Source organism: Ochotona curzoniae, unplaced genomic scaffold (genome assembly GCF_017591425.1).
Source record: "Ochotona curzoniae isolate NIBS_2020 unplaced genomic scaffold, NIBS_Ocur_1.0 contig_4502, whole genome shotgun sequence".
NCBI classification, from domain to species: Eukaryota; Metazoa; Chordata; class Mammalia; order Lagomorpha; family Ochotonidae; genus Ochotona; species Ochotona curzoniae.
Genome location: NW_024466308.1, coordinates 926,196 through 944,211, shown reverse-complemented (window position 1 = coordinate 944,211; position 18,016 = coordinate 926,196). Strand labels below are relative to the sequence as shown.

Genomic DNA, 18,016 nt, shown 5'->3' with positions numbered 1-18,016 from the left:
CCACTGGGGCACCCAGGCATGCACAGACACGCCCAGCCCCTTCCCCCAGAGCCCCCCACCCTCCTTCTGGGGTCCTGCCCCAGCCCCGCAGCTGCCCACCGACACACACCGGCATCCAAGCGTCCAGACACACAATACCTCGTTCCACTCGGGTGTCCCAGTGGGCTTTTGGAAGTAGCCTCCCCGCCCCGCCCCTCCCAACACTCAAGGCCAAAGGATCGCGCCCCGCAAAGCCCTCTGCTCCTTGGAGCAGGCACCCCCCAACACACCCCCGGCTCCTCGACGCCCGCCCTTGGCCTGCCGGTCTGCCCGGGTTGGGGTGGTGTGCTCCTAGACCAAGCCCCCATCCCATGCCTCCCACCTCTCCACATACGCCCCCCGCTTCTCCCAATGGAAGCCAGAGCCCCTGGGAGCCCCTGGGAGCCCCTGCCCCTCCCTGCCCCGTCCATCAGCGGGACCCCAAGTCCTGGGAATTCCAGATCTTCCCTTCTGTGTTTCCCACGTGGGCAGCGACCCTCTGAAAGGCTTGGCCTGTCTCCCCCGGCCCTCCCCGTGTTCTCCAACGCGTCTAACACCAGAGCGTTTGCTGCAAGGAACAAAAAGAAAAAAACAGCAACAACAACAAAAAAAAAAAAAAAAGAAAAAGGAAAAAAGCGACAAAAAAAAAAAGGAAGAGAAAAAGTGCTGGAAAAGTTACAAAAAAAACAAACGGAAGGAAGAGATTTACGAAAAACAAGACACAAACTGGCACCAGTTAACTTTGTCTTTTGCTCACTTTAGCTTCTTTAACTTACGGTCTGTTGAGTATCCGCGCTGCCCGCCCGCGGGACCCCGCGGCACTTCTGTTCCTTTGCCAGTTACAAGAACAATGTTCTCTCCGTTGTTTTTTTTATTATTGTATTTTCAGTTTTGCTGAGATGTGGTTATGCCTAATTTATTTATAAAAGGGGAAGTGGAATTATTGAAGTCATAATAATAATAATAATAATTAACAGTACAGGTAGCCCAGCGGCTCCCTCCCGGGGTGGGCGTGCGCTGCCGGGGTGGGCAGGGGAGCAGCTCCCAGCCCCCCATCCATGCCCTCCCGCCATCGCTGCCATGGCAGGACGGGGTGCAGGGAGGCCCACAGCACCCAGCGTGGGGGGGGTCTCCATGGGGGTTATTATTATTTTTTTGTTGTTGTCTTGAAGAACTTTTCAGTCCTATTTAGCTAGTGAGAATTCTAGCTTGTTCTCAATACAGGAACCTATTTATTCTTGTGGTCGTTCAAGTCCTTTCTTGCTTTCTCTTTCCAGTAGAGCGAAGCCCCCTTCCCCCCCACCCACAGCGGGGCCGCCCTCACCTCCTGCCGGCCCCGGGGGCTCTCGGGCCCCCCGCCCCGCCCCGTTCTGAGCAATAATGACTGGGTTCCCCCACCCTGGGGTGGGGGCGGCGGGCACACGCTCGGCCGGCGAGGGGTCACCTCCCCGGACCCCACGCCGAGGCCAAAGCCCCTGCTAACGCCCCTCCACCCCCGTGACTGGAAGGGGACTTTTTAAAAAAGAAAAATAAAAAAAGAAAAAAAAAATACAGAACTCAGCCCAGCCAGGCCCCCTTCCCTGGAGGCCAGCGCGCACCCCAGGGGTGTGTGTGGGGGCAACAGCAGGTCCACAGGAGGGGCACGAATGTGGGAGGGGATGGGGTCAGGACGGGCCAGGGGCGGGGCTCAGCCCCTCCGACCCTCCCTCTTGGTAATGTTATTTATTGGAAAGATTTTTAATCACAACCGAGTCCCGTGTTGGAGGTGAGAAAGAACTGTAAAAAAAAAAAAAAAAAATTAAAATAAAAAAAAAATACACACACAAAAAAATAACAAAAACAAAAAACAAAAAAAAAGGAACCTCCCCCGGAACACTTTGCGTTGCTTTTAGACTCGTGCCAGGGTTCCAGGCCGGGCGCGGTAACAGACTTTTACATGGAATTGTTTAATGATTTGTACTTTTCATGCCAGAAAATAAAAAAAGTTCAGAATCTTAAGGACCTCGGCTCCTGTCTGTGCGTGCCCGCTCCGGCCGGCCGTGCCCGCGTCCCTGCCTGGGCCGGGGCCGCTGGGTGAGGCCGTGTGGGTGTGCGGTGTGGGTCGCAGCACCTCGGGGCCTTGCTGGCATGCTTGCTACCAGGGCAGTATGTGTCGGGAAGTCAGGTATAGAGGACAGACAGGAGGCCACAACGGCCGGAGCTGAGCCGATCCGCAGCCAGGAGCCAGGAGCCTCTTCCGGGTCTCCCACCGGGTGCAGGGTCCCCAGGCTCTGGGCCGTCCTCTGCTGCTTTCCCAGGCCACAGGCAGGGAGCTGGATGGGAAGTGGAGCAGCCGGGATTAGAACTAGCACCCATATGGGATCCTGGTGGATACCAGGTGAGGACTTCAGCTACTAGGCTCCAGCACCAGACGCCATCTTTCATGTCTTAAAGGTGAGTAGTCTGCCCCGATGGCCCCCACCCCCCGGGGCGGCGCCAGGCTGCGGCTAAAGGCCTTGGGGTCGTTCCATCTGGGTCTCAGGCACTCGAGTGGCCACCCGTGAGGTCCCAAGGTCCGTGCCAGGTGCGGTGGTGACCAGCCCACACCTGCCAAGCAAGGCCGCGCCCACAGGGTGAGGTGCCCATCTGTCACATTTATTGTTTCAAGGTCACACAGGTCAAGTCACATCTCCAGCAGGAGGGGGGAGGGTTCGGGGGCCCGCGGCTGCGTCCTCTGCTCAGCGACCGCCTGGCACCAGGGGACGTGGCTCTGCCCCACTGTACCCGAGGCCCTGGATGTGAGGCGTGGGGGGAGGGGGTCCCATCCCGCGGCTCCTGCCTCTGCGGGAGAGGCTGGGGACCCCCACCCGCTTCAAGGAGCAGGCCCCGGTCCACAGTCGGTAGGCAGGGCCGCGGGGGCAACCCCGCTCCTCGTGACGGGGTGGTCTCACACCCTGCGGCTCTGCGGTGGGAGACAGGGAGTGAGAGCAGGGAGGCCCGGGGGGCGGGCACGCAGCCCCCCAGCAGCCCCCGTCGCCCACCTCGGCTAGAGCTCGTCATGGTCGCCGTCCAGGGGCCCGTCGGGCGGCGGCTCGGGGCAGGCGGCGGGTGTGCTGAGCTCCATGAGGTACTCGCAGCGGCTGGGCTCCGTGGTGCTGGTCACGGCCGTCTCCTTGCCACACAGCAGCCGCACCTGCCGGCCGGAGGGCGGGCAGCGCTCAGCGGGTTGGCCGGGCCTGGGGCCGCCTGCCCGCTGCCTGCCCGCTGCCCGCCCACTGCCCGCTGTGCGCCCGTTGCCTGCCCGCTGCCTGCCCACTGCCTGCTGCCCATTGCCCGCCCGCTGCCTGCCCACTGCCCGCCTGTTGCCCGCCCGCTGCCTGCTGCCCACTGCCCGCATGTTGCCCGCTCGCTGCCTGCTGCTCACTGCCCGCCCGCTGCCCGCTGCTCACTGCCTGCCCACTGCCTGCTGCCCACTGCCCGCCCGCTGCCTGCCCACTGCCCGCCCGCTGCCCGCCCCGGGCCCCCACTCACCGTGGTGGAGCGGTTGGGGCCCTGCCAGCAGCCCGTGCCTTGCTCGTACTTCATGGCGCTGAACTTGTCGTGCTCGGGACCGGCCCAGGAGCCCCAGGTACTGTGGGAGGTCAGGGCGGGAGGCGGTCAGCCAGGCCACCCCCAGCCCCATCCGTGCCCCCGGGCTGGGCCGCGCCCCAGGACACTCACCCGAGGCTGGTGGGGGACCCACCCAGCTTGGGCTTCTGGGACACAAGCTTGAAGGGGCAAAGCCGGTAGACGTATCTGGGTGGGGAGGGCAGGGACAGAGAAATGAGCGGGCGTCCGGCGGGGGGATGCACCCCACTCGGCAGCCCCCCACCTCCAGCCCGCTGAGCGCCGCACTGGCCCCTGGCCCCGGGGACGCACTCGTTGGTGGTCAGCTCGTAGCACTGACTGTACAAGTAGGCGAACTCCCCTTGGGGGCCGAAATCGAACGAGATTTCCTGCTCCAAGTCCCTGCAAGGGGGAGGGGGCGGTGAGCGAGGGGGCGGGCCTCCCCTCCCCTCCCCTCCCCTCCCCTCCCCCGGAGGCCCCGGGGTCGCCGTGGTGACCCCCCAGCAGCAGGTGGGGATCGGGAAGGGGAGCCCCCCACGCCCACCTGAGGGACTCCTCCAGGTCCTTCAGCGAACGCTCCGCCTCTTCGAACCTGCTCCTGGCCTCCTGGGCGGCTGTGGGGGAAGGCATGGGGTCGGGTCAGAGGTGACGCCCCTTCGCCCCAGCCCCCCGTGAGCACGGACCGGGACCCCCGGCTGGGGAGGCCAGCGGGAGGGGGCCCTGGGCTGGCAGGTGGCGAGGCTTGCTGCGGCTGTGCCCCCCACCCCCGGCTGCCGGAGAAGGGGCAGCAGTGGGGGGGCGGGGGTCCCCCAGCCCGTCCCGCCCCTCACCATCAATGAGCGCCTGTGTCTGCTGGTCGTACGGGGGCATCTTGTCTTCTGGGGTGCTGGCCGGCGGTGGGGGCGCCAGCGGGGGCGGGGCCTCCTGGAAGGGGGTGGGAGTCAGAGGGCAGCCCTGCCCCCACCCGCCCCCAGCTCCCTGCCTGGGGGGGGTGACACCCACACCGCCCCACACACCTTGGGGTGCTGCTCCTGCACCTCAGAATCGTCTTCCTCCTCCTCTTCCTCTTCATCTTCTTCCTCCACCTCCTCCTCTTCCTCCGCGGGCGGCGGGGGGGCCGTGGTCAGGTCAGGGATGGAGGGCTCCAGAGGCTCGGTGGGCAGCGCCTGGACGGGAGGGGTGGGCAGCGGGTAGTCCCTGGAGGTCAGGTCAGGGCAGGGCAGGGCAGGGCAGGGCAGGGCAGCGGCCACCCTCCCCCCACGAACCTCAGACCGGTACTTGTCCCGGATGGCGGCCCAGACGCGGTCGTGGAAGGAGGCGGCGTCCGTGTGGGCGTCTCCCCCGAGGAGCGCCTGGCAGTGCACGCGTGCACGGAGCACAGGGCAGAGTTGGCATCGGGGCCTCCCTTGGGGAGCCCAGGGCCCGCCCCCAGCAGCACGGGAGGGGGGCCTCGGGCTGCGGTACCAGGCACAGGTCGGGCAGGGCTGGAGCTGGCTGCGCAGCTGCAGCCTGCAGGGGGCACCGGAGGCCTGGCACGACCGGCGGGCAGGGGACTAATGGGGATGGCCAGGGGTGTGCGCGTCGCGGGGCCTGGGTACCTGAGCCTCCTCTTCCGACAGCACCCCGTCCCCATCCCCGTCCAGCTCAGGGTGGGTCTGCAGCTCGGCCAGTGTGACCCTGCAGGGGTGGGGGTGGGCAGTGAAGACCCCGGCCTCCGAGTCTAACCCTGGGACCCTAGGGTGACCCCCCCATCCCCAAAGCACGGCCCCCCTTCCCGAATGCAGCTGGCGTCCACCCTTGGGGTGGAGGAGCTGGCCTCGGCCTGCGCCTCCCTCCCCGCGGCACCCAGCAGGGACGGGGGTCTCCAACCCCCTGGGCCCCCGCCAGCACACTCACATCCCGTCGGCGTCGTCGTCCAGCTCCTGGAAGGCCTCGGCCGCCAGCTCCTGCTCCCGCTGCGCCCTGGCGGCGGCCTGCTGCTCTGTGGGGCGATGGGCGCCGTGAGCCAGCTCCCTGGCCACGGCCAGGGGCTCACCCCAACACACACCCCGTCCTTGGCATTCGGGGAGGACCGGCGGGAGCTGAGCAAGCGTCCAGGAGCACCCCGGGTCTGAGCGGACGACCAGCATGGCGGGGAAGCCGCTGGAGGGAAGCCCCGTGCCCCAGCACAACCAGTGTGAAGTCCTGTGCTCCTGCCGCCCTGCGAGGTGGCAGGGGGGGTCCCTGGCATCCACGGAGAGACCCGGAAGGAATTCCTAGCGCCCAGCTTTGACCCAGCCTTATCGTGGCTGTGGTGGGCATGATTTTTTTTTTAAATGAAATACAGAGAGGAAGAGCTTCTGTCCATTGATTCACTCCCCGAGTGGCCACAACAGCCAGAGCTGAGTCGATCTGAAGCCAGGAGTTTCCTCCGGGTCTCCCACGCGGGTGCGGGGTCCACGCCGGCCACCCCCACGCCCCCGGCCGTACCTTCCCACAGCTTCCGGTGCCGCTCCTTGGCCTCCTGCTCCGGCTTCTCGGCCTCCTCCTTCAGGGCCCGCAGCGCCTCCACCTGCTCCTCCCGGGACTTCTTCCCGGCCTGCAGCTCCAGGAGCTTTTGCTGGGTGGGCCGAGGGCAAGGGGTCGGCTCTCCCACAGCTCTGCCCGCCGCCCTGCTCCACACCCACGCCCGGCCTGCTGCTCCGGCCGGCCTGGAGACCTCGGGTCCCACAAGGCTGACCTGGTGCCTGGAACGCACCCCCTGACCAACTCCCGCTCATCAGCCAGAGACCCCCTCCTCCGGGAAGCCTTCCTTCCGTGCTTTCTCCGCGCCCACCACCATGGGGTCGAGGTCCTGGGAGAGGCCGTCTCCTCTGGGCCTGTCACTGCTCGCCCCACCGGCCCTCGGCGTCACTTCCGTCCCTCTGTCCACCCCATGGGACCCCTGGAGGCAGGCCCAGGGTGGCCTCCCGCCCAAGTGCCTGTCGGTATGTAAATCTCACGGGACGTGGGTGAGCCCCGAGCTGTGGGGGCCCGAGGGCGAGCACCCCACTCCTGCCCTGAGACTTTGTCCCAGCCTCCTGGCTTCCCGCCAGGCACCTATGATCCTCCCGCCTCCCCAGGAGGGCAACAGTCACCCACACGGCTCCTCAGTCCTGGCCTCACTTAGCTATGGGGAGAGGGGAAGATCTGGAATGTTCCATGGGCTGGGACCTGTGTGACGTGGGCTGGGACCCGTGCGACGTGGGCAGGGCAGGGCCGAACAACTCCGCCCCAAACCTGAGCTGGCAGAGCCTCTGTACCCTCACCTGCCAGCCCTCAGCCCGCAGGGCTACACCGCACCAGCCCTGCCCCCAGGGGTGACCCGGGCTGCCCCATCCCAACCCCTTCAGCCCCACACCCCAGGCCCGCCCGAGCCCACCTGCTTCTCCTCCCGCGCCTTCTTCCAGTCCTCAATCAGCAGCTTCTTCAGGCGGAAACCTTCCCGCGTGACTTCGGCCATCTCCTGCAGCGACTCGCGCTCCTTCCGGCCCTTCTCCCTGTGAGGGAGGACAGAGCGAGGCACTGCGCTCAGGGGAGGACAGGGCAGAGCGAGGCACTGCGCTCAGGGGAGGACAGGGCAGAGCGAGGCACTGCGCTCAGGGGAGGACAGGGCAGAGCGAGGCACTGCGCTCAGGGGAGGACAGGGCAGAGCGAGGCACTGCGCTCAGGGGAGGACAGGACAGAGCGAGGCACTGCGCTCAGGGGAGGACAGGGCAGAGCGAGGCACTGCGCTCAGGGGAGGACAGGGCAGAGCGAGGCGCTGCGCTCAGGGGAGGACAGGGCAGAGCGAGGCGCTGCGCTCAGGGGAGGGCAGAGCGAGGCACTGCGCTCAGGGGAGGACAGGGCAAAGCGAGGCACTGCGCTCAGGGGAGGACAGGGCAGAGCGAGGCACTGCGCTCAGGGGCCTCTTCCACATGGGCCCAGAACAGTGGCTCAACACGCTAGTCCTCCACCGGTCAGCACCAAGATCCCACATGGGCGCCGGTTCACATCCTGCCTGCTCCACTTCCCACCCAGCTCCCTGCCTGTGGCCTGGGAAAGCAGTGGAGGACGGCCCAAAGCCTTGGGACCCTGCACCCGCGTTGGAGACCCGGAGGAAGCTCCTGGCTCCTGGCTGCGGATCGGCTCAGCTCCGGCCGTTGTGGCCACTTGTGGAGTGAAGCATTGGATGGAAGATCTTTCTCTCTTCCGTGTAATCAACCAACGTCTCACATCTCCTCCCTCTCTCTCCGGCCCCACCAGCCTTCATTCCCTCTCGCGGAGTGTGGGACAGAGAGCCCGCCTCTCCCCCAGGGCGTGGGGCGCAGTGAGAGACGGGGAAGTGAGCTCCCCAGGGGCCAAGGAGAGAAGGGTCAGACGGCCAACGGAAGGCCAACCCATGGCCAGCATGCACCTCAGCTGCCAGCACACCCTACCCTGTCCGGCCACTCCACGCTTGCTCCCCGCGTTTCCCCTTCACCCTAACAACCCTGGGCACCCACGTCTTCAGGCCAGACACCAGACAGCCCTGTCTGCCAAAGTCGCAGCCAGCCCTGTGAGCTCCAAATGGCGACAGGACGCTGGCAACGAGCGAGGCCACTTGGGCCCGTGGGTCGGGGACCAGCCGGGGCCGCGCATGGGGCGAGGGGGACCAGCCAGGGCCGCGCATGGGGCAGCGGGGACCAGCCGGGGCCGCGCGTGGGGCGGCAGGGAGACAGGAGGTCCGGGTCTGCACCCGCGCGTACTTGCATGTGTTCTCACACACGACGCCGCTGTTGTACTCGTCCGTCCCGTCGCAGCAGTCTGGGGGGAGCGGAGCCACCATCAGGCCTGGTACAGCCTCCGTCCCTCCCCTGCCCTCCGTCCTCACCCCGCAGCTCACCACAGACTCCGTCGTTGACACGGTTCGACGGGATGTACAGGGGCCTGTACCCGGTGTTAGTGCAGTGGAAGCTGCCGTTGGGGCAGGCGGCCGTGCCTGCGGGGACGGAGCAGCAGGCTCAGCCCCCCGCCCCAAAACGGGACCCTGACTGCACCATTCTCTCAGGGGCTGCCTCTGGGGGGGTCCCTCAGCTGCACTGACCCCCGAAAGGCCCCGGGGCAGCCAGGGTGCAGGGATCCTGCGGCCGTCCCACCGACGTGCCCCTGTGTGTGTCTCCCCCAACCTGCCCGCCCGGGCAGCCCCGTGGGGGACGAGGCCTGGGCCTGCCCGGGCACCCCAGCAGGCGCTCAGCCCGGGCACCCCAGCAGGCGCTCAGCCCGGCCATCCCAGCAGGCGCTCAGCCCGGGCACCTCAGCAGGCGCTCAGCCCGGGCACCCCAGCAGGCGCTCAGCCCGGCCATCCCAGCAGGCGCTCAGCCCGGGCACCCCAGCAGGCGCTCAGCCCGGGCACCCCAGCAGGCGCTCAGGGAGACCCGATGCCCACACGCACCTGGCTCGTCCGACCCGTCCTTGCAGTCACAGTAGTCATCATTGACCTGGTCGAAGGGGATGGTGGCCGAGCCGTCCAGGCAGGTGAAGGGCTTGGCTTCATCGTAGAAGTGATGGTCTTTAGGAAGCATAAAAAAAAGGGGAGAAGTAGGGGGACGCTCGACTTGGGAAACTGAGGCCCATAAAACCGCAAAGGCCACTTCCTTGCCCTGCAGCCCCCCCCCCACCATGCACACACGGACACTCACTGGCCAGTGAGACGCCCCGGGGTCTCTTGACCTCCACGGTCCAGCCGAGGGGCAGCAGCGCCAGCAGCAGGAGCAGCATCTTGCAGGGCGGGGCTATAGGGCCGAAGTCTCTTACTCCCTAAAACGATGCTGCAACGAGAGGCACCCCAAGTTAGCACGAGGGGGTGCTGCTTGCCAAAGCCGCCCCAGCTAGGCAATGAGGTCTCCGGCTTTGGGGTTCAGCACCCCACCCCTCCCTGGACCCCGCAACTCGGCCACTTGGCTCAAGTCCACGGTGGGGAGAAGGAAGGGGGTACCCCCAATTCCCGCCAATGACCCAGGGGAGTGCATCGGCTCCCTCCACTCTCACACACACAGCATCAAACGCTCCGGGAAGTCGGGGTTCCCTGCATGTTCCCCCGCTGGTTCACCTCCCACCCACGGGGCGCGAGCAAAAAATGAATAACACTCACCGCGCCAACCCGGGGAGCACGATTCCGGCTGCAGAAAAAAAAAAAAAGAGAGAAAAAGCGCGGAAGTGCTTATGACGTCACATCCGGCCGCACGCCGCGCCCCGAGCCCGACGTCGCCAGGACGCCATGTTGGATGTGGCCCGCGCGGACGCCGCCGGAAGCGCGGCCGCCATCTTGGGGAGGACGGGAGGGAAGCCCGAGGGGAGACGGCGCTCGGGAGGCGCGCTTAATGGCGGCGGCGCCGCGGGCCTCCATCTTGGGAGTGGCGGCCTCGGCCACCCGGAACAGAACCTTCCGGAAGCCGCCCGGAGACGCGACCTCCCCGCCCCGCGACGCGACGGCCCCGCCAGGACCGTCTCCTCAGCCAACGAGAGCGGCGGCTGGCGGTCTCCATGGGAACGCGGCGGGGCGGGAGGCGGTTCCTTAGCAACCGGGAGATGCTGAGCGGTTCCCCCACACACGACCCCGACCCGGGCCGAGCCGTCGGAAGGGCCAGCGTCCCGCAGAGAGCCCGAGGGATCCGAGCTGACACGGCGGCCGTGGGACCGGGACGACCGACCTCGCCGCCCGCCGAGCCCCCGGGGACCCCTAGGTCCCCCCGACCCCAAACATGACGTCCGCCCTGTGCCTGCTGGGCTCTGCCAGCGCGCTGGGCAGCCAGGACCAGGCCCTGACGGCCTCGTCCAGGGCCAGGGGCGGTAAGATCCCGGCCAAGCGGGGCCCCCAGCCCCGAGGAAAGGCCGGAGCTCCGGCCTGGCCCCCGCTGCCGTCCAAGTCCGGCTCCGTGCTCCCCGGGGACGTGGTGGGCTTACAGAAGAAGGTGCAGCTCCTAGGTAAGAGGGTCCCAGGAGGCCAGAGGGAGCGGCCCAGGGGCGTCCCCCACCCCACGCGACCCCGGCTTCTGCAGGCAAATGCCCTCTGCCTCCATCCCTTCCTCACACCTTCTCCTGGGCCCAGCACTGTCCACACTTCACGTGTGTGTGTGTGTGTGTGTGTGCCGCGCACGCTTGCTGAGGAAATACAGGAGACAGCCAGGCTTTCCAAGTGTAAATCCTACCTCATGGACGGACGGAGTAACTCCGGGTTAAACCACAGCTTGCTGCACCTGTATCCCACGGGGGCGCCGGTTCGAGTCCCGGCTGCTCCACTTCCCACCCGGCTCCCTTGCCTGTGGCCTGGCGAAGCAGTGGAGGACGGCCACAGGGCCGGTGCATCTCAGCGTGTTTCTCGCTGTCACACCGTGGGTGGTAGAGGCGGCTGTCATGCCACTAGGCCATCACACGAGGTCCAAATGAAGTGTTTTTATTAACTATTTATTTGAAAGGCAGTTAGAGAGAGATGGTTGCCACAGCCAGGGCTGGACCCCAGGAGCCTGGAGGTCCTTCGGTCTGCCGGTGTCTGGCAGGGGCCCAAGCACGCGGGCCATCGTGCTGCTGCTTCCCCTGGCGCCTTAGCACACAGCTGGGTGGGAATGCATGGCTCCCAAGCCGTGGCTTCACCCACGCCACTGAAGGAGGCTGCAACCCGGAGCCTCCAGCTCCTCCCGGGCCACTCGCGCGTGGCCGCCAGGCTTGTGTGTCGGCCAACCTCCCCGCTCCCCTCACCCTGCCGCCACCAGAGGGCGACCGGAAGGCTTTTCATGAGAGCTCCCAGTGGGACATCAAGAAAAACCAAGATGTCATCAACCAGCTCCGTGAGGAGACCAAGAAGCTGCAGCTACAGCTGGCCGACCTGCTGCAGGTGGGGCGCGGGGGCATGGTGGGGGGGTGGAGAGCAGGGCGGGAGAGGGAGGGAGGGGAGGAGAAGGAGGGAGGGAGGGAGGGAGGGGCTGGGTGAGGGAGGGAGGGAGGGAGGGGCTGGGTGAGGGAGGGCAGGGCGCCCACGGGGGCTGGGCGAGAAGGGCAGGGCGCCCACAGGGGCTGGGCGAGAGGGACAGGGTGCCCACGGGGGCTGGGCCAGAGGGGCAGGGTGCCCACAGGGGCTGGGCGAGAAGGGCAGGGCGCCCACGGGGGCTGGGCCAGAGGGGCAGGGTGCCGACGGGTGGCTGGCCCTCCGCTCACAGGGCGATGAGAAAGTGGTCCAGGCTGTGATCCAGGGCTGGAAGGAGGAGAGGCCCTACCTGCAGAACAGGACCTGTGAGGTTTGTCACCCTCCCCCCTGCAGCCCCGCACGCTCCCCACGCCACTCCACCTCCCAGGGGCTGCCAGGGCGGCTGCCGGTGGACGCAGTGCATGCTTCAGTATGCAAAGGCAGATTTACGCAACAGGCCCAGCAGAGAGATCTTCCATGCGCTGGTTAAACCCCCAGAGCTGGGCCGATTTGAGCCAGCAGCGTCTTCCAGGTCTCCCACGGGGGTGCAGGGGCCCAAGGACTTGGACCATCTGAGGCAGGTGGATCGGGAGTGGATCAGCCAGGACTCGAACCAGCAGCCAGGATGCCTGCTCTGTCGCGCCGTCCACCCCGGCGCTTAAACATTCTATTTAGGGACCTCCTGTGACAAAATGTGCCACCCGGGATGGGGTGCAGCACCCCCTAAGGGCACTGGTTCGTGTCCCAGCTCCTTCAGTTCCGATCCAGCCCTCTGCGAATGTGCCTGCTCGGGACCCTACACTCAGACAGGAGACCCGGAAGCAGCTCTGAGCTCCTGGCTGTGGGGAACAGACCAGTCAGTGGGAGATCTCCCTCCCTCTCTGTAACTCTTTCAAAGAAATGCATCTGTGGCTCACTGCCGCCCAGGCATCTTAGCAGAAGCAGCCAGAGCTGGGACTAGAACCCACGCCCTTGGCTGCGGTCAACATGGGCACAGCAGGCGGCGGCCAGGAAGATGTTGCCCACCTGGCTTGGCTGCCCTAGGACACCAGGGGTGGGCGTGGAAGGAGAGAGAGTATCCCGAGGAATGTAGGGGGTGGGGGACGGTCCAGTGCTGGGGCCCCGGGACCTGAGCCCCGAGGGGAGTGTGGGTGAGGAAGGGTAGTTTTGGGGTCCCACTCGGTCGCGCCCCAACTGGCCTCACCATGTGCAGTACCCGGGGAGACCGCCAGAGGACGCAGTTTCCACTATACCAGCCCACAGAGGCTGACTTAAGCTATCTTTTTTTTTTTTTAAGGTTTATTTATTTTTATTGGAAAGTCAGATGTACAGAAAGGAGGAGAGACAGAGAGGAAGATCTCCTGTCTGATGATTCACCCCACAAACGGGCACAATGGCCAGAGCTGCGTCAGCCAGAGCTGCTCCGATCCAAAGCCAGCCAGACTCAAACCAGCGCCCCTATGGCGAGGATTCATGCACGGAGCCACTGTGCTGGGACCCGTATTATATAAATACTGTTTCTGAACCTGGCAGCAGGCTGAGGTGCCCCGATTCCATATGAGTGTGCCCGGCTCTGACTCCCAGCTCCCTGCCTGGGCAGACCCTGGAAGTGATGAGGTCTCTGGGCAGGAGACCCCATGACCTCCTGGTCTCCCCACTCTGGCCTCAGCCGCTCGCGCTGCGCTGCAATTTCTGTAGACATCTGGGGGGACACGACGCAGTCCATGTGGGAGGAGAGGCAGGGCAGGATGGAGCAGGTGCGGTGTCCAGGCCTCTCTCTCTCTCTCTCTCTCTCTCTCTCTCTCTCTCCAGCAAGCCCTGCAGCACCTCGACCGGCAGCTGAGCGAGAAGGTGAAGCAGCTGAACGCGGCGCGCCACCAGCTGTGGCTGCGGCAGAAGTGGCTGGACGAGCTGCGGCTCCGCCACGGCCTGCGCCAGCTGGAGGTGCTGGAGGTGCGAGACAGCAGCACGGAGGTGGCCAAGGTCAGGCACCCCAGCATCCGCCCGGGGGTGTCGGGCGGCTTGCCGAGGGCCCCGGGGGGGCGGCGAGCTCAGGCCGGCTCCCCGCTGCTCCCCTAGACCTTGCGGAACCTGGAGAACCGCCTGGAGAAGGCGCGCATGAAGGCGGAGGAGGCGGGGCACATCACGCAAGTGTACCAGCAGCTCAAGGCGTACCTGCAGGTGCACGGGGGGCCGGGCGGAGGGGGGACACCAGGACGGCTCCGCGCAGGGGCGGCGGGGGTCGGGGAAGGACCGCCTGGCCCCTGGGACAGCAGCCCTGCCACCTCTCCACGCCCCCAGGAGGAGAGCCTTGCCATGGGGAACCGGCTGGACGCCGCCGAGGCCCAGATGTTGAAGACGAAACAGGAACTGGCGGAACTGCACGTGGTGAACCAGGCCGCGCTGCACGCCCGGGACACCGCCAAGGTGTGTGTGTGTGTGTGTGTGTGGCGGGCGTGGGCAGAGCTGGCCCCCGAGTGACTGCGTGTGCGCGGACCCCGCGCTCTCTCCCGCACCTCCCCGGCCGCCTGCCCGCAGAATCAGCTGCAGAGTCTGGAGGAGACCGTGTTACGGGAGCGCAAGAAGCGCGAGCGCTACGTGAGTGAGTGCAAGAGGCGCGCGGAGGAAAAGAAACAGCAGAGCGAGCGCATGGAGCGCAAGGTGCGCGCCCCCGCGAGGCTCGCCTGCCGCCCTGCCCTCCCCGGCCGAGCAGGGCGAGCAGGGCGTGGGGTGACCCTCCCCGGCCAAGCAGGGCGAGCAGGGCGCGGGGTGACCCTCCCGGGGCCAAGCGGTGAGCAGGGCGTGGGGTGACCCTTCCCGGCCGAGCAGGGCGAGCAGGGCGCGGGGTGACCCTCCCCGGCCGAGCAGGGCGAGCAGGGCGCGGGGTGACCCTCCCCGGCCGAGCAGGGCGAGCAGGGCGCGGGGTGACCCTCCCAGGGCGAGCAGGGCGAGCAGGGCGTGGGGTGACCCTCCCCGGCCGAGCAGGGCGAGCAGGGCGCGGGGTGACCCTCCCGGGGCCAAGCGGTGAGCAGGGCGTGGGGTGACCCTTCCCGGCCGAGCAGGGCGAGCAGGGCGTGGGGTGACCCTCGTGGGGTGACCCTCCCGGGGCGGGCGCCTGGACCAACCCCCGGCTTTGCAGACCCAGCGCGAGCACCTGCTCCTGCAGTCCGAGGACACCATCCACGAGGGGCGCCTCGGCAAGGACGAGGAGCTGCGGCAGCGCTGGGCCATGCACCAGCTGGAGATGGTCTTTGGCAAGGTCAAGGACGCCACGGGCGCGGCCGAGACGCACGTGAGTCCCGCCCCGTCTCGCGCCACCAGCCACGGCCAGCCCTAGCCGGCTGCCTGCGGCCCACTCGGATTTCTCGGTGGAAAGGTTCTCAGTGGGGCCGCGCGGTGTCCGTGCACGGAGGCGGAGCTGCGTCCAGGCGTTGTAGAGACGTCGGCCGGGTCCTGCCTGCAACGCAACCTTAGCCTTCACACCTTCCTGTCTTCCACACCCGTCACACCGACCCCAGCAGTGCGCCGAGCAAACATCTCGCCTGGCCTGGCAAGGGGGATGCCTGAGTGTCCGATGCTCCCCGGCCCTGGCTGACTCCTGACTGAGCCGCAGCTAACGTGCACCCGCGGCCCAGAGTCTTCTTAGAATATGCACCTCCCTGGAGCTTTTGTGAAAACCTTGCTGTAGGGCCTGGCGCGGTGGCCTAGTGGCTACAACCCTCGCCTTGCATGCCCCAGGATCCCATATGGGTGCTGGTTTGAGTCCCAGTTTCTCCACTTCCCACCCAGCTCCCTGCCTGTGGCCTGGGAGAGCAGTGGAGGACGGCCCAAAGCCTGGGGACCCTGCACCCACATGGGAGACCCGGAAGAGGCTCCTGGCTCCTGGCTCTGGATTGGCTCAGCTCTGGCCGTTGCACTCACTTGGGGAGTGAATCAATGGACGGAAGATCTTCCTCTCTGTCTCTCCTCCTCTCTGTACATCTGCTTTTTCAATAAAAATAAATCCTATTTTTTAAAGGAAAGCTTGCTATGGACAAGAAAGGGCCCTCCCCCCCATTGGTTTTGGAAGCCGTCGGCGTGGGCCCCCTGCGTGTGTTGGGGGGCTCTGACCCGGGGTGCCGGTGTCCCCGCAGTCGGTGGTGCGGCGCTTCCTGGCCCAGGGCGACACCTTGGCGCAGCTGGAGACGCTCAAGGGCGAGAACGAGCGGGTGCTGGTGACGCTGCGCCAGGAGAAGCAGCGGCTGCAGCGAGAGTTCGAGAACGTCAAGTACTCGGGCGAGGGCGCGCGGGTCAGGTGAGGCCCCCGGGGCGGGGCTGGGGGGCGTGCGCCCACTGCGGCCCGTGCCCACCGCCCTGCGCCCCCCGCAGCCAGCAGAAGCTGCAGGCCGAGATGCAGGGGCAGCTCCGGGCGGAGGAGCAGCGGCTGGGCGAGGCGCAGCAGCAGCTGGAGCGCACCCAGCGCGCCCTGCAGACGGCCAGGGAGTGCCTGGAGCATCTGGCCCGCAAGCTGGACCACGTCCCGGGGGTAGGTGCCGCCGGGGCCCGGGAGCCGAGGGGGCTGCTCCGTGCGCACCGGGGCCAGGGGCCGAGGGGGCTGCTCTCCGCACGCACTGGGGACCCGGGGGCCGAGGGGGCTGCTCCGTGCGCACCGGGGCCAGGGGCCGAGGGGGCTGCTCCGTGCGCACCGGGGCCAGGGGCCGAGGGGGCTGCTCCATGCGCACCGGGGCCAGGGGCCGAGGGGGCTGCTCCGTGCGCACCGGGGCCCGGGGGCCGAGGGGGCTGCTCCGTGCGCACCGGGGCCCGGGGGCCGAGGGGGCTGCTCCGCGCGCACCGGGGCCCGGGGGCCGAGGGGGCTGCTCCGTGCGCACCGGGGCCAGGGGCCGAGGGGGCTGCTCCGTGCGCACCCCACGCTGCCCCGGCAGACCCCGCTGCCCCTGCCCGCGCAGGACGACGACCACTACCAGGACAAGGAGCTGGACCCCAAGGCGGCTGACTACGTGCCCGCGCTGCTGCGCCTCGTGGGGGAGAAGCTGCTCAAACTGCAGGCCGAGCTGAGCAGCCACGACATCCCCGAGCTGCTGCGCCACGTGGCGACCCAGGAGGTGCGGGGCGGGGCCGGGAGAGGGGGCGGGGCTGGGGGCGGGGCCCGGTGGGCGTGACTGGGACGGGGAGGGTGGGTCCTGGTGGGCGTGACTGGGACGGGGGGCGGGGCTGGAGATGGGGAGGGCGGGTCCTGGTGGGCGTGGCCGGGACGGGGGCGGGCCTGGGCGTGGCTGGAGGATGGAGAGGCGGGGCCTGAGATGGGGCAGGAGAACGTGAGGGGCGGGTCTACGAAGGCTGGGCGGGGCCTGGGGCGGGGGCGGGGCTGTGAGGGGCGGGGCTGGAGATGGGGCGGGGCCTGGGCGGGGCTGGAGATGGGGAGGGAGGGGCCTGCGAGGTGGGGGGGGCTGGAGAATTGAGGGTAGGGCCTGGTTAGTAAAGGGGCGGGTCTCTGGAGGGGAGGGGCCTCTGGGGGCGGAGCCCGGCCTCCAGTGGGCGTGGCAGGGCAGGGCAGGTTCCCAGCGGGCGTGGCTGGGTAGGTGGGATCCACCTGCCCCCTGAACACTTCCTGGGGTCGGCGCCAGAACCGGGCCAGGACGGGGGTCAGGCTTTAGGGGTCACGCCTGCCGCCAGGCCTTCAGAAGGCGGGGCTAGGGGCGGTGGACACTGGGGTCTGACCCAGATCGGTGAGTGACCCGGGGCGCTGGAAGGGGTCCCCTCACCCCTCGGTCCTGTCCCTCCTCCACCCAGTTCTACGCCACCCTGGAGGGCAAGCTGCCCCCGTACAACACCCGCGTCCCCCTGCCCCTGGCCGGCAGCAAGGACAAGTACTTCGGTCAGTCCAGGGCTTGGGGTGGGCACAGGGGGCAGGGGGTCCCCCGTGCCCAGAGTCCAGCCCACCCACCTGTCCACCACCGCCAGACGAAGAGGACAGCGAGGACGAGGACAGCGAGGTGGTGACGCGCGCGGCGCTCAAGTTCCGATCTCAGAAATTCGTGGAAACCCGCAGCAAGAAACGCAATCGCTCGCGGAAGCCATAAGCTGCACCCACCCCACCCCGTCCCCCCAGTGTGGCCCCTCCGAGCTCGCCCACGGGGTCCTCCGAGCGGGCAGGGGGAGGCTGGCCGAGGTCCTGGACACGGAGCAGCAAGGGTCCAGCGCAGGCCTGAGGCCGAGGCTGGGCGGCCCCGGGTCGACTGCTTCCCACGGTCGGGTCCCTGGAGGGCAGCGCCCGGATGGCGCAATAAAGGTCACGCATTGGCCTCCTGGGAGTCGGCGTGGCCTCTTGCCCCTGCGTCGTCGTGACCCATGGCTGCCCCCCCCCCGGGGTGGGTGGGGGGAGGCAAGCTGCTTCCCACCCAAGAGTGACTCACCCACAGCAGCGTCCCTCCCCTGCACACACACCTGGGCCCTCCCGCCCCTGACACTGCCAGC

General features: G+C 67.4%; 2 protein-coding genes across 3 annotated transcripts; one reads left to right on the top strand and one right to left on the bottom strand.

Moving 5' to 3' along the window:
• Nucleotides 1-2,631: 2,631 nt before the first annotated feature.
• PRKCSH (protein kinase C substrate 80K-H) lies at nucleotides 2,632-9,780 on the bottom strand. The gene is made up of 18 exons (XM_040986357.1): nucleotides 9,734-9,780; nucleotides 9,282-9,410; nucleotides 9,035-9,151; nucleotides 8,486-8,581; nucleotides 8,349-8,406; nucleotides 7,004-7,121; nucleotides 6,073-6,202; nucleotides 5,500-5,584; nucleotides 5,202-5,280; nucleotides 4,869-4,955; nucleotides 4,620-4,769; nucleotides 4,434-4,527; nucleotides 4,148-4,217; nucleotides 3,916-4,005; nucleotides 3,718-3,792; nucleotides 3,529-3,628; nucleotides 3,039-3,190; nucleotides 2,632-2,959 (listed from the first exon to the last, which is right to left on the bottom strand). The coding sequence occupies exons 2-17, from the start codon at nucleotides 9,358-9,360 to the stop codon at nucleotides 3,044-3,046; spliced, it is 1,575 nt and encodes a 524-aa protein (XP_040842291.1). The 5' UTR covers nucleotides 9,361-9,410; nucleotides 9,734-9,780; the 3' UTR covers nucleotides 2,632-2,959; nucleotides 3,039-3,043.
• A 177-nt stretch (nucleotides 9,781-9,957) lies between these two features.
• Nucleotides 9,958-17,623, top strand: ODAD3 (outer dynein arm docking complex subunit 3). 2 transcript variants are annotated; one of them, XM_040986355.1, is made up of 13 exons: nucleotides 9,958-10,566; nucleotides 11,352-11,473; nucleotides 11,796-11,873; nucleotides 13,355-13,525; nucleotides 13,622-13,723; nucleotides 13,844-13,969; nucleotides 14,081-14,203; nucleotides 14,682-14,834; nucleotides 15,676-15,836; nucleotides 15,911-16,067; nucleotides 16,489-16,644; nucleotides 17,333-17,417; nucleotides 17,504-17,623. In XM_040986355.1, the coding sequence occupies exons 1-13, from the start codon at nucleotides 10,344-10,346 to the stop codon at nucleotides 17,620-17,622; spliced, it is 1,776 nt and encodes a 591-aa protein (XP_040842289.1). In that variant the 5' UTR covers nucleotides 9,958-10,343; the 3' UTR covers nucleotide 17,623. The 2 variants fall into 2 exon arrangements, with proteins under 2 accessions (XP_040842289.1, XP_040842290.1); XM_040986356.1 differs by lacking the exons at nucleotides 11,796-11,873; nucleotides 13,622-13,723.
• Nucleotides 17,624-18,016: the final 393 nt, after the last annotated feature.

Excerpts from the sequence above, each read along its gene's own strand:
- PRKCSH (XM_040986357.1), bottom strand. The coding sequence starts at position 9,360 with ATGCTGCTCCTGCTGCTGGCGCTGCTGCCCCTCGGCTGGACCGTGGAG. Across the intron at positions 5,585-6,072 it reads GCACCGGAAGCTGTGGGAAG|AGCAGCAGGCCGCCGCCAGG; the intron begins GTACGGCCGGGG and ends ATCGCCCCACAG. Across the intron at positions 3,629-3,717 it reads GGGTCCCCCACCAGCCTCGG|TACCTGGGGCTCCTGGGCCG; the intron begins GTGAGTGTCCTG and ends GACCTCCCACAG.
- ODAD3 (XM_040986355.1), top strand. The coding sequence starts at position 10,344 with ATGACGTCCGCCCTGTGCCTGCTGGGCTCTGCCAGCGCGCTGGGCAGC. Across the intron at positions 11,474-11,795 it reads AGCTGGCCGACCTGCTGCAG|GGCGATGAGAAAGTGGTCCA; the intron begins GTGGGGCGCGGG and ends CTCCGCTCACAG. Across the intron at positions 11,874-13,354 it reads TGCAGAACAGGACCTGTGAG|CAAGCCCTGCAGCACCTCGA; the intron begins GTTTGTCACCCT and ends CTCTCTCTCCAG.